Source organism: Peromyscus eremicus, chromosome 15, assembly GCF_949786415.1.
Source record: "Peromyscus eremicus chromosome 15, PerEre_H2_v1, whole genome shotgun sequence".
NCBI classification, from domain to species: Eukaryota; Metazoa; Chordata; class Mammalia; order Rodentia; family Cricetidae; genus Peromyscus; species Peromyscus eremicus.
The window spans coordinates 15,113,960-15,127,221 of NC_081431.1; the positions used below are offsets into that span (position 1 = coordinate 15,113,960).

General features: G+C 49.8%; 1 protein-coding gene across 1 annotated transcript in view; it reads right to left on the bottom strand.

The window, feature by feature from the left end:
- Positions 1 to 1,544: 1,544 nt before the first annotated feature.
- Parp1 (poly(ADP-ribose) polymerase 1) overlaps positions 1,545 to 13,262 on the bottom strand; it is a 36,358-nt gene continuing 24,640 nt past the window's right edge. The window contains exons 14-23 of the mRNA XM_059280464.1: positions 10,635 to 10,763; positions 9,021 to 9,104; positions 8,106 to 8,228; positions 7,554 to 7,682; positions 5,194 to 5,292; positions 4,221 to 4,373; positions 3,194 to 3,321; positions 2,525 to 2,586; positions 1,914 to 2,028; positions 1,545 to 1,657 (exon numbers count right to left, since the gene is read on the bottom strand). Of these exons, the coding sequence (XP_059136447.1) occupies positions 1,576 to 1,657; positions 1,914 to 2,028; positions 2,525 to 2,586; positions 3,194 to 3,321; positions 4,221 to 4,373; positions 5,194 to 5,292; positions 7,554 to 7,682; positions 8,106 to 8,228; positions 9,021 to 9,104; positions 10,635 to 10,763 (1,104 nt within the window). The 3' untranslated portion in view covers positions 1,545 to 1,575. The remainder of the gene's footprint in view (positions 1,658 to 1,913; positions 2,029 to 2,524; positions 2,587 to 3,193; positions 3,322 to 4,220; positions 4,374 to 5,193; positions 5,293 to 7,553; positions 7,683 to 8,105; positions 8,229 to 9,020; positions 9,105 to 10,634; positions 10,764 to 13,262) is intronic.

Below are 13,262 nucleotides of genomic sequence, written 5' to 3' on the forward strand. Positions count from 1 at the left end.
ACGTGACATGTGTGTTCCTTCTTGAAATAAAATAGAAATGGGAATCTGGGCTTAGAAGTCAGTCTTGATTACAGAGAATCCATTAAGCACTATCCCCAAACTAAAAATACTGTGTCTAATCAGGCACTGGAGGGTAAGTGCTTTTCTCTGCCGTTAAAGGTGCCTTAGCTGATGAGCTTTACGGAGTGACTGGGTGAACTGGAGATGTTCAAGTTAGATACAGCAAAGGCAAGAACTTCACTGCCATGCAACCAATATCCATGTTCTCACCAGAAACCTGACACTTCCTCATGCCCCTCAGTCTAACTGCAGCCATGCATACACCTGGGCTCTCCAGGACACAACTGGAGATCACAAAGGACACTAACTGCTCAAGTCCGAAAATTTTAAGTTTTTTTTTTTCCCATCCCGTCTTGAGTAAGTTCTGCCTTTTATTTTTCTCACCAAAAATAAAACCACCACTAACAAAAAACAACTCCAAGTTTGAAGTCCTTGGGTTTAGGGGATGTTGGGAGTCCTCTCAGCCTCTGGTGGCTATGATGTTGGGCCTGTGCCTCCTGCCTTTGGCCTGCCAGTCCTAGATCCTCTGTAAAAGGTCAAGAGGCTCTGACTTTCAGAGTTGAATGTAACATTCAACTATGACTTTCCAATTCCAGAAATCACTAGGATGGACGCCCTGCAGCTTTGGGACGGTACAGTGAGTCATACTGCCTTGCCAAGTATTAGTAATCTGAAGGGATCCTTCCCTATGGGTATGACACTCTTCGGTTTCCTTTGTAGATCTCTCACCGTGAAGATAACCGTATCCCTGTCAGGAGAGGAGCCACACAACACAGGACAGATAGCCATTTGCATTTTAATTGAGAACTATTAGCCCTTTGGGTGGCTGTACTGATTACAGGTGCTTTAATTTGGAAGACAAAATTGCTCATGGATGAAGCAAGAATCCCAAAGGCAACTCTGAACTGACCACATTACAGACTCAGTTTCCCCACTGCAGTGCTTCAGGGAGCCCCTTCTTTTCTGGTTACCCCACATCTGTGACTGAAAACCAAAGCAGAACAACAAAAAAGCCCAGAAGGCTAAGAAGGGGACAGGAGGTACAACATGAAAGAAAATCTATATAGTATGAAATTAGCTTTTATTTTTAGCTTAAAATAAATGCTTAACATTTTGCCAAAATCAAAACCAAAGACAAACCTTTGAAAAAAAGGAGGAAGCACATTTTTCCTTCCCTGGGGAAACCAGTAAGGCAGACATTGTGACTGTGACGTGGCTTGTGTTTTTCCTCAGGACTAGTCTAGGCAAACAAAACAAAACCCTCTCCCCAGCTTCTCCTCAGCTGTGTCTATCAGGGCTGTGCCCGGAAGGCTAAAACCCCAGCAACCCTCCCACCGAGTCAGCATGGACAAGGGACTTGAACCCGCAGCCCTTTAACCCATCTCTAAATCCTAAGGAGATTCGTGAGGGTGCCACCCTTAGGCATCGGTGTGGCTGAGGTTTTGTGGTGTCTGTGGTGCAGAGGTGCCAGGGGGACCGGGCTCTGGGTGCTGGGTGCAGCACACCCCTCACACTTTACCACAGGGACGTCTTAAAATTGAACTTCAGTTTCAGCAGGTATTTCAGATGCACCTGAGCAATGTCATAGACAATGTACCTGGGGAGAGGCGCGGTCAAGGAGCCAACCATTGAATCCTGTGACCCTCTTCACACTGAATCCCTCAAAGTGGGGGAGGCTGGTGCCTAGGGAGCCAGGCTCACCCATACAGCACGGAGTCAGACCTCAAGTGCACACAGGAGACCACCCAGGGGAAAAAGTTGTCACCATCCCCATATAAGCTGCCCCGGGCGGTGCGAGCACACACCCCTGCTGGTACAGTTCCAGAACACACAGCACAGCCATGAAAGGATACTCGTTATACAGCAGGCAGGTGTCGTTAACACCTGATGGGACCCCTGTCCCCAGGGGAACCTCTACACCCTCCAGGGTGATGCTGGCCGAAGGGTCAGGGGTGGTTTTGCCCAAACCTGTAAAGTAGAACGGTCAAGTGCTAGGTGTGACGGGGCTGTGTAATGGGGCGTGTGAAAATGTCTGGCTACATGACATCTATTTATGCAAGATGTGTGCGTTCACTTTAAACATCCTTCGGACGCAAACATGAAGCTATAAATGTTCCAAGGCACCCGTCTAAACCAGTGAAGTCATAGAGGCCCAGATGGAGTAGTAACTGGCGAACACCCCAAGGCCTTGGTCATCATGTGCTACCCATTCAACAGTTCCAGGTGCACCAGAGGTCCCTCCTGGCCTGACACAACTGCTCAAGATGTCAAGCCACCAGGGCCCTCTCTGGTTTGGTTCCTGGTGTCCCAGAGTTCCTATGGCATTTATGGTACTAGCTGCAGCCACAGGAACGAAACAGTTTTGGTTTTAAATGAGCCTCCAGCAGCCCGCTCCAAGAGGCCAGCCTTGGAGGAAAGGTTCCCCCCCCCACACCGTCTGCACGTCAGGCTGGAGGGACAGTACCTTTGACACTGTGCTTGCCCTTGGGTAACTTGCTGATATGTGAGGCATGCTTGAGTTCGTACCTGTTCAAAAGAGGACAGTCTCAGACCAGCCCCTGGTCACAGGCTCCCAAACCAACATTCACCAGCATCCTCACTGTCAGGTCAACTACACGCCCACAGAACTCTGCCCTTAACTGGAACCTCCCTCCCCAGCTCCTGGACTCTTCAGAACCCAGAGTGTTAAGGAGAGCACCTGTAACAACTGCCACTGCTAGGGGTATTTCCAAAGAAAGGGCCTGTTTGGAGCTGCGGCCAGGTGCTCGAGGCTTCCTGTCCAGTCTACCCTATGACCAGCTCACCATCTTCGCTTCTGGTCACAGCTCACAGGATCAGGAGGTTGCCTGGATGAAGCTGGAGGAATTCCATCTTCTCTTTGAAGAATGGCCTCCCTGCTTCCCTGTTCTACTGAAGGACTCATGTTGCTGGTCCCTGGCCTCCTACACTCCTTCCCCTGGGTTTTCATAGCACCTCTGGATCTCCCTCCATCCACTGTCTACCGTTCTTATAAGCCAAGAACCCTGACTTCCGAGTCCACTAACTGGTGGGAGATTTCCATGGTTGTCGACCGGCCAAGGAGAATCCTTTTGGTCCACTCTACCCACCCTGGCCTCAGAGCCAGGATACTCACATGTTTCCAAGGGCAACTTCTCCCAACAGGATTAAGCCAATCGGGTCTCCCTGAGATGTGTGGCAGTAGTTCGCACTTTTGGATACCATGTCGGCAAAGTAGATCCCTTTTCCAAACATGTAGCCTGTCTGGAGAGTTGGAAGAGGGACAACTGAAAACCTTCCCAGAGTAAGTCAGTGAGGCAGTCCAGTGTGGACCTACACGAGCTACTGTGGGAAGTCACATAACAGCTTAGGACGCCATTTTCTCCTATCTAAGAAGTCTCATGAGGGTAATGTGAAGATTTAATGAGTTAATAATCACTACTTAGACTAGGCCAGCAAGCACTGGCTACATCCAGCAAGCACTGGCTACTCCTAATCCCTGGGTAAGTGAAGTGGGAGGCTTTGGAACAGTAGGTAAGGGGCTGAGATGGCCATCCCAGAAGGGCTGTCCAGCTGCTCCCTTCCATAACCCAGCAGGTGATGTATCTTACTCCTTGTCCTGATATTGGTGGAAATACAGGAGCTCACAGAGCTGCACGCCTGGGCTCCAAAGCCTGTTCTTTGCATGTCAACATGTCCAATCAGCATCCTGGTCTAGACACTTCTGTTCCAGAAGCTGTCTCAAACATGTACAGCTCTACTCCTGACGGGGCAGCTGCAGGGTTAGAGGGTCTCCCCACAGCTGTATTCCTGACGGGGCAGCTGCAGGGTTAGAGGGTCTCCCCACAGCTGTACTCCTGACGGGGCAGCTGCAGGGTTAGAGGGTCTCCTCACAGCTGTGTTCCTGACGGGGCAGCTGCAGGGTTAGAGGGTCTCCCCACAGCTGTACTCCTGACGGGGCAGCTGCAGGGTTAGAGGGTCTCCTCACAGCTGTGTTCCTGACGGGGCAGCTGCAGGGTTAGAGGGTCTCCCCACAGCTGTGTTCCTGACGGGGCAGCTGCAGGGTTAGAGGCTCTCCTCAAAGCACCCAGCGCTCTTTAAGGAGGAAATTACTGCAGCAACAAGTACTTCATAAGTCCCCATACCCGAGGTCAGCCACCTACCACAGGTGCTTCAGGCGGGGCTATCCGCAGACCCTGCGACAAGATGCCAGCGAAGTTGGTGGTCCTGGACCCGTGCCACAGCAACCTCCGATTGTGAAGCTGCTTGAAGGGCTTGTAGCGCTGGTTCTCTCCCTCTCGCTCTATCTTAAAGATCTGGGCAGACAGCAGCAAAAGGGAGGCAGAAATACTGTTACTCCGGTTAACCGAAGAGATGAATGGACTGATACTGACTACCTGTCCCAAGACTAGAAAACTTCAGCTTTGTGGCATTATTCACAGGCTAGGATGGGATGAGCCAATGCACACGTCCCAAGGCTCCACTCAACAGGGACAAGCCATCAAAAACACTGGCCCTAATATGCACCTAAGGAACTTTTGCTTTGAGACTAGTCTATGTAGCCCAGGCTTACCTGGAACTGACTATGCAGCCCAGGTTGGCCCTGGCCCTTTGAGTCTCCGGCCTCAGCCTCCCAAGTGATGGGATTAGAGATGTGTACTACATCTGGCCTGAGGAACTTTATCATGAGCTTCTGGTAACTATATTTTCTTATCCTACCCAAATCTGGGGCACTTTAAATACACCGTTAAAGGGCACAGCCAATTGCACAATACCGCTAATTCTCTAGCTCAACAAACAAGTCACTTCTGCTTACTTAAAACAAAGTAGGGATGGCTGTGGTGGCGCACGCCTTTACTCCAGAACTCAGGAGGCACAGGCAGAGGCCGGTGGATCTCTAAAAATTCAAAGCCAGCCTGGTCTAATAGTGAGCTTCAGGACAGCCAGACAACCCTGTCTCAAACAAACAAACAAACAAACAAAAAAAACCACACACCCCCCCCCCCCCCCCCCCCCCCGAACCAAAACCAAAAACGCAAAGCAGAGCACAACAGCCCACTCTTTCTGAGCCAGGCCCAGGAAAGTAGGGCACAGGGAGACCTGGCAGGACAGAAAGGGGGAGAGAAGGATTCTTACATCTATCACTTCCAGGTCATAGGCATTGTGTGTGGTCGCATGAGTGTTCTTAACATACTTCCTGATGACCTCAGCTTCCTCAGAATCTCTGTCAACCACCTGGAAAATAGGCATCTGGAATCAGAGGAGGGAGACCCCCAGAGAGCCCTATGAAGAATATTGATATACAAGACTAGAGGATGCCGGAACAGTCCATGCTACCCAAGAGTGACACCTACGGCCTAGGCCAGGGTTCCATGTGCCCAAACATCACTCCTTCATCCACTTGGACTGCCAGAGAAGGAGTTAAGAGTTCTCGTCTACACACTAGAGCGTAAGATTAGTGAGGTGGAACAAGGAAATTACTCTGGACCAGGAACTCAGCTCACTGTGGAACACAAGGTGACATCATTCCTTGTCCCTCCCCCAGTCCTAAGGATGGACAAAAGGGCCTTGCACACGCCCAGCAAGTGCACTACGACTGCACTGTCCCTTCAGGCCCACTGCAGGGCTCTGAGGACAGAGTCTCACTGCACTGTCCCTCAGGCCCACTGCAGGGCTCTGAGGACAGAGTCTCACTGCACTGTCCCTCAGGCCCACTGCAGGGCTCTGAGGACAGAGTCTCACTGCACTGTCCCTCAGCCCACTGCAGGGCTCTGAGGACAGAGTCTCACTGCACTGTCCCTCAGCCCCACTGCAGGGCTCTGAGGACAGTCTCTCACTGCATTGTCCCTCAGCCCCACTGCAGGGCTCTGAGGACAGTCTCTCACTGCATTGTCCCTCAGCCCCACTGCAGGGCTCTGAGGACAGTCTCTCTCTTCCATGGTTGGCTCAGCACACGTCCAATTATGTGACATCAATGAAATTCACACTAAACAAACTGAGCTTATGCAGGAGGCTATGGATGGTCTTTATGTTTTCTTATTCTAAGTTTGGAAAACCTAGGAATTCTAGTTGTCTTTGCTGCTGCTTTACCAAGAACCTATACTATAGCTTTCCCATTGAATGTACACTTGGCACGAATCCTGCTTGTGAGGCGGGAGGCATAGGGAACAGCTGAGCTCCCTGGGACTCCACTTGGTCTGGGCTATGCAGGCACCCTTCCTCTAACGCTGCGTTGTTAGCCTGAGATCCTTACTTTCATTCTGTGCACACTCTCCTCCCGTTTAACACGCCTCAAACTCAGCACTCCTCCATCTACACGGAGCCAGCACACCAACCTCCAAACAACGGAGTGAGTTTCTCCTCTTAATAACCACCAAATTTAGATAGATTCTATTCATTATATTCTAGCTATGTCTGGGTATGAGCAGGAAGGCTGATCATGCTTCAGTTGGTCTTAGGTGTAAACACAACAACCTTTAAGTTAACTTCTGCAGAAATCTTGTGCTAGCTAGTTTTATGTCAACTTGACACAAGCTAGAGACACTGGAGGGAGCCTCACTTGAGAAAATGCCTTCATTAGATTGGGCTGTAGGCAAGCCTGTTAGGCATTTTCTTAATTAGAGCAAGCCAGTCAGCAGCATCCCTCCAGGGCCTCTGCAGCAGCTCCTGCCTCCAGGTTCCTGTCCTGACTTCCTTTGATGATGAACTCTGATGTGCAAGTGTAAGCACCCCCTTTTCTTTCCCAAGTTGCTTTCGTCATGGTGTTTCATCACAGCAACAGTAAGTAACCCTGACTAGGACAAATCTTCTCTCTACCATTTTATGCCTATATAAAATTGGGTACCCCATTATTAAAACCAGAGGCATTATGGGAAGAACATGCACAGGAGGCAAAAGGCATACATATCAAGTCTGTCAATCAAAATAGAGGATCACCCAACCTACGCTACTTTTGTAATCCTGTGAGCCTTTTTATCCTTTGACTAAGAGGCCAAGAATCTGGAAACACCTGGTCCAGACTCCAAGCCTCAGTACTACTTGGACCGATGGGTCCACACTGCCTGGCAGAAACAGGTGCTGGCTCATTAGACTCTTGCATACTCTAATCCTGTCACAGGCAGAAGGAGGCACGTCAGGCTGGGAGCAGAGGAACAGAGCCCAGGCAGGGTAATTCCACATGCCTGGGCCTTCAACACACCCGAGTTCAATGGACTGCTTGTACCCAAAATAGAAGAAAAGGAACTTTTGGCAGGACCCTCAAAATCTAGTCTCCACACCAATCTGAAGCACTAGCTAGCGCAGAAGACCCCTTGCAGGAGGTCTCAAGGACCATCATCACCATCTGGATTTGTGAGAGGGCAGGTTCAAGGCCTGGCTGCACATTTAAGGAGCAGTTAGGATGGCCCGAGTGCCAATGCAGGCTGGAGACCACTGCTCTTGGGTGATTACCTGGAAAGAGTAACTACTGATTACCTGGGAAGGGGCAGGCCTCTCACCTTAATGTCGGTTTTGAGTTTCTCATAGTTGACATCAATGGGGTCCTTACTGCTGTCATCAGACCCACCCCTAAGCAGACTATAGGCCACCTCGATGTCCAGGAGGTTGTCCAGCATCTCCACCTTGGCCTGGGGACAAAATAAAGACCTGGGAGTTAAGTCCACAGGGAAGGAGACCAACTATCAAGCCTTGACAGAAGTCAGAATGTAGATGACCTCCCACATGGGGGGGGGGGGCGGGGGGGAATCTCTTGGTTGGCCAGAGCCTGCCACCACCTCACTCAACGGTTGACAGTCACAGGCATTTCCTAACATGCTGATGAGGCTCTGATGCCTGGGGAAGTGAGGGGCAGATGTCACATACTGATCTCAGTCAGGGACTCGTGGGGGCCTTTATGTGGGGACAGAGAAAGGGTCTTCTTGGCTAGTGACAATTTCCTAGACTTACTTGGAAAAGCAAAGGGAAGAAACCGTAGATCCTGCTCTGAAAGAACACAGTAAGGAGGGCATCCCCAGGAGGAAGACTAGCCCTGGCCAGCCCAGGGCCACTACCTGCACACTGTCTGCGTTGTTCAGGAGTGGAGGCTTCTTCATTCCGAAGTCATGGGGGATCAGGGTGTAGAAGCGATTAGAGAGATCCAGGATCTGGGAGTCACTGCTGCCTTGGGACACGGCCTGGAAGGGGACAGGAGGAACACAGGATTAAATCGACTGCTGTGTGCACAAGCAGGGAAATCGTCATTACAGCTCCTTCTCACTGGATGAGCAGGGCAGGACCGTGGTCCTGGAACGTAACAGCACAGCTTAACCACACCAAGAACTACGTTACCATACATGCCACACAAAGTGCCTTTGCAAACTCTATGTGCTGGGCTCATGGTTTTTACGTTTGAAAACTACTCAGCTGGGCCTGGTGGCACACATCTCTAATCTCAGCACTCAAAGGCAGGTGGATCTGAGTTCGAGGCCAGCCAGGTCTACACAGTTTCAGGCCATCAAGGGTCACAGAGAAAGACCCTGTCTCAAAGAAACAAAAAGAAAACTTCATAATGTTGGGGAGTATGAGTTAAAAAGAGCTTGAACTGGGAAGCCCAAACAATGTCAGTGGAGGTAGGGACACAAGGTCACTGCTCAGAGGCACCTGGATTCTATAGCTCACTCCAGGCTTAGTGTTCCAGCAGCAGGAAGTCTACTTTGCTGGGTGCTTCCTTTTCTTCTCACAAGAGGCTGCATCCCACCCTCAAATACAAGCAGAGCCTTCTGGTCTCTGGAGGATGTCACTAGAAAGCCCTTGGGCTGTGAACCCACTGTAACATTTACTGAACTGATGGAAAACAACCAACCAACCAACAATCAAATCCACACAAACCCCTGTCACTGCTGTCACCATTATCACACAATAGATGTGGCTACTGCCGCTCACTACAAGAGAAGTTGGCCTGGCTGGAACCTGAGGTGCTTGTTTACCTGCTGGACCTCACTGAGGATGGAGTAGGCAGCCTGGATCTGCCTTCTGCTCAGCTTCCCCAAGGGCATCTTCTGAAGGTCAATCTGGGGAGACAGGGGAAGTAAAAGCTGGGCATTCTGTAGAGCGGTGACAGGACACAGTCCCCTCAGAGATCAGCGGACCACCTGCATAGAAGTTACCCCACCCTGTACGCCGTGTAACAGCAGCCCAATGCGTACAGCTCAGCAGTTCTGAAGGAAGAGGCAATGTAATTCCTACCAATCCCACAGGACCAGTGTGATGGATGAAGCCTCCCACTGCAGGCTGCACTGCCCAGGACTCCAGAGGAAGGCAGGGCACCCTTGCTGCCATCCAGTTCAGAAACAAGAGCCTCCAATTTCCAAGTGGTAAGCATTATTTTTCAAGAACACATACCTGATTCAACACTTCCTTTACAAATCAGCCACCCCAAAAGGCTACACATTTGTTCTCAACAACACTACGACTAACCACTGTGAATCAGGATCTTGAGCTGAGAAGGCCGAGGTATGGTCATCTTGTTATAGTGATGAAAAGCAGACAGTTCCCCACTCAAAAACCAGATTAACTGTTTCAAGGGACACCTACTCCCTCCTGAGTGAACCGGCCTGTGCTGTTCACTAAGTGCTTGAGGTGAGACACCCGTGTGCCACAAGATCCTACACTCTTCGCTGTGAGACCGTGGTACTGGACACATCCACCAGAGCCACTTGATCTGCACGCAGCCCACAGCTTCTGGACTCACGGCTGGCCAAGCACAGAGGTCTCCTCCTGCCTCAACTGCTGGGGAGACTGGAGGTGAGATGCCTGACTTAGCCCGTGGTCCTTGCCATGCAGGCCCAACCGGAAGCACTACGGTCTCAACCGCCCTTATCTCCCCTCCAGCCTCTCCTTTCTCTTTCTGCCTCATGCATGTGAGGCCAGCACCCTACCACAGCTATGTCTAACTCCAACTTTTAAGAAAGAGTTGATTGAGTTTGACCGATTGACCGGAGCATGGCTCAAGTCAGTGGTGGTCACATTTTTCTTATAGTTTAAAATTTTTAAAAATTATTTTCTATCTATGACTGTTTTGTTTACATGCATGCCTGTGTACCACTTGGGTACCTAGTGCCTGTGGAGGCCAAAAGACAGGTCCAGATTCCCTTATACTGGAGTTACAGAGGGTTGTGGGCCGCCATGTAGGTGCTGGAAATTGACCCCAGGTCCTCTGGTAGAGCAGCAAGTGCTCTTATCTACTAAGCAATCTCTCTCCAGTCCAGTTTTCTTTTTCTACAAGTGAATGAAGTCCTGGACTTCCACTGACATCAGCTAGCTGGTATGTTTGAGCCCCAAAGAACCAGACCTACTCACCCTAATACAGAAACAAATTGGGAAAGGCCCAGGAGGCCCGAGGCCCAGGGCCCAGGGCCAGCCCTCTGCGGTACACTAATGTTCCACAGCACAGAGATGCTTGGCAAGCAGGAGCAGGGATGAGGATGTGCACCACTTTTTTTCCTTCTTTTTAAGAGAGGAAAAATAATAGCGGAGAACTCGCCAGACTCAGCACCCACCACCATGCTCAGCAAATGAGCAGACCCAGCTGCGGCACCCACCTCGTACTCCACCAAGGCTTTCTTCATGCTCTCCACGTCGAAGATCATCCCCACGAGCTCCTGCACTGGCTTTGGGAGCTTCGACTTAGTGCCAGGCTTTACCGTCAGCTTCTTTACCGCCTCTTCATCCTTCAGGATGGCAGGGAACCCGGAAGAGGACAAAGGGTAGTGTTATCAGGGTTTACCTATGGGTAACTAGGATGCAGGACACTTGCGAGCAAAAGCCAAATGTTCACCAAAACTCTCCAGACAATGGTGGCCAAGAGGAGTTCTGCACCGGCAAAATAATTCCCCTGCATTCCCAAGCCCCAGACTGCTTCAGATTCCTATTTCTGCCCCTCTCTGGGTATGCTAGTACCCTGTAGAAGAAGCTGCCCATGCACATCCATGCCTACCTTAGAAGGGATGGCTGCTATGAAAATAAAGGTCGGATCAATGGGCAGGAACCTGCTGGCAGACCAAGTCTTCCCTTTCCCTGTTCCTGCTACCCAGGGCCAGCTGCAGGACCCTGTCTACATGGTTTTCCCTACAATCTCTCTCCTCAGTCTCATTTTCTGTCAGCCAGCTTGACAGAGATGTGGCACCTCTTAGCAACTGCTGTCCCTCCTCGGCCTCCCTCCTCTGTTCTCTGAGACGGCACTGCCTAATGAAGTAGGAGCACCTGAGATTTTACTCCTGCCTCCTGGAGAAGTGGGCTAGGTCAGACCAAGTGCTCTGTGATCGCCGCCTCTGGCTTTCCTCCCTAAGTCCTGAGCAGGCAGGAGCTGTGCTGGCCCGTCATGTGATGCGGTGTATGGGACGGTATCTGCGATGGCAATGAGCTGAGTCGTGGGTCTGGATTCTCCCTGGCTAAGCTGCAGTCAATGTGCCACCAGGGCTCCCAGGTGCTGCTGTTGTTTCCCAAAGGACCTACTCCGCACACAGAACTCTAGAGGTGCTTTTCTATGCCGCAGGGATGACCTCACCGGAGTGCAAACTGTCTACAGGTTTTAAAAAGGGCTGGAGAGATGGCTCAGAGGTTAAGAGCACTGACTGCTCTTCCAGAGGTCCTGAGTTCAATTCCCAGCACCCACATGGTGGCTCACAACCATCTGTAATGAGATCTGGTGCCCTCTTCTGGCCTGCAGTCATATATGCTGTATACGTAATAAATAAATCTTAAAAAAAAAAAAAAAAAGACGTACTAAGCACATTATTTATGACCCAGGGACTCGACCTCTTGGAGGCGACCCTCTGAGAGGCACTCAAACATCTGTATGCCTACCTGAATCACCACAGCAGGTCCCCGAAAAGATCTCAATGTCTAGCCAGGGGGAGGGAGTTGCTTTGTTTTGATCAGCTACAATTTCTAGCTCAGCCCAAGATGGAGTTCTAAACAGTCTGAAGAAATGATGTTTTAATTGCGCAAGATGGTACACGTCTTTATATTTTTGGTTGTGAGCCTAGCCTTTAACGGCTGAGTCATCTCTCCAGCCCAGTACATGTCTTTAATCCTAGCACTAGAGGCAGGCAGATCTCTGCCTGTGAGTTTAAAGCTAGCCTGCTCTACATAGTGAATTCAGGGTCTTGCTGAATTAAAAGATGCATTAGCTGAATGTTAAAACCAACACTCAAGAGGGTTAGTAAAGTGCCCATCGCGCGCCAAGCCTCATTACCTGAGTCCAATGAAAAACTAATGAAACCAACCTGAAAAACAAATACAAACCCCAAACAAAAACCGACTACAAAACTAAGCAAGCAATACAACCCCCAGCGTTCCAAAAGGAAACAGTACCTTCAGTCACAGTTAGTTTACTACGGCAGCTGCTGGCTACAAGACAAGCCCTGAGGTTTTGAAATGTGCCACTCTAAATTAAGCCAAGTGCTATGTGAGCAACACACCACATGTCATAGTACAAACAGGAAATGCTCATGGTTCTGTTGGTGTCAATCACATTATAGTGAGACCATTTTGCATAATGCTGGGTTAAATTATTAAGGTGAGCTTAATGGTTTCTGCTTTTAAAATGCTAAACTACTTATCTGTCTCACATTGTGCTCCCATGGGAAGTGGTGTCTGGACCTATAGTGTGTGGTGATCCTGGGCCACGAGGGAGGAGATGGGTGTGTACCACATGGTATGTAAGGCAGGATTCCACCATTACAGTAGGAAAATGACACCAAAGGTCAAAGTAGCCAGATGCAGACACACACCACAACTTTACTGTGGCTAATCCTGGGTAGTCTGTTGTCTGTGTCTGTCTCAAAAATTCTGAAATACTGAAGATATTTAATTCAGTGGAGGGAACTACTAAGCCAGACCAAGCCTGTCCACCTAAAGTCCAAGGTCTCAAGGTTTCAGCCTCAGCATTATGTAAGAGCTAAATTCTACTTAAAAAGCAAACGAACAGCTGGGCAATGGTGGCGCACACCTTTAATCCCAGCACTTGGGAGGCAGAGCCAGGAGTACCTCTGTGAGTTCGAGGCCAGCCTGGGCTACCAAGTGAGTTCCAGGAAAGGCGCAAAGCTACACAGATAAACCCTGTCTCGAAAAACACAAAAAACCAAAAAAAAAAAAAAAAAAAAAAAAAAAAACCAAAACAAACAAACAAACAAAACCCAAAAAAAAAAAAAAAAAAAAAAAAAACA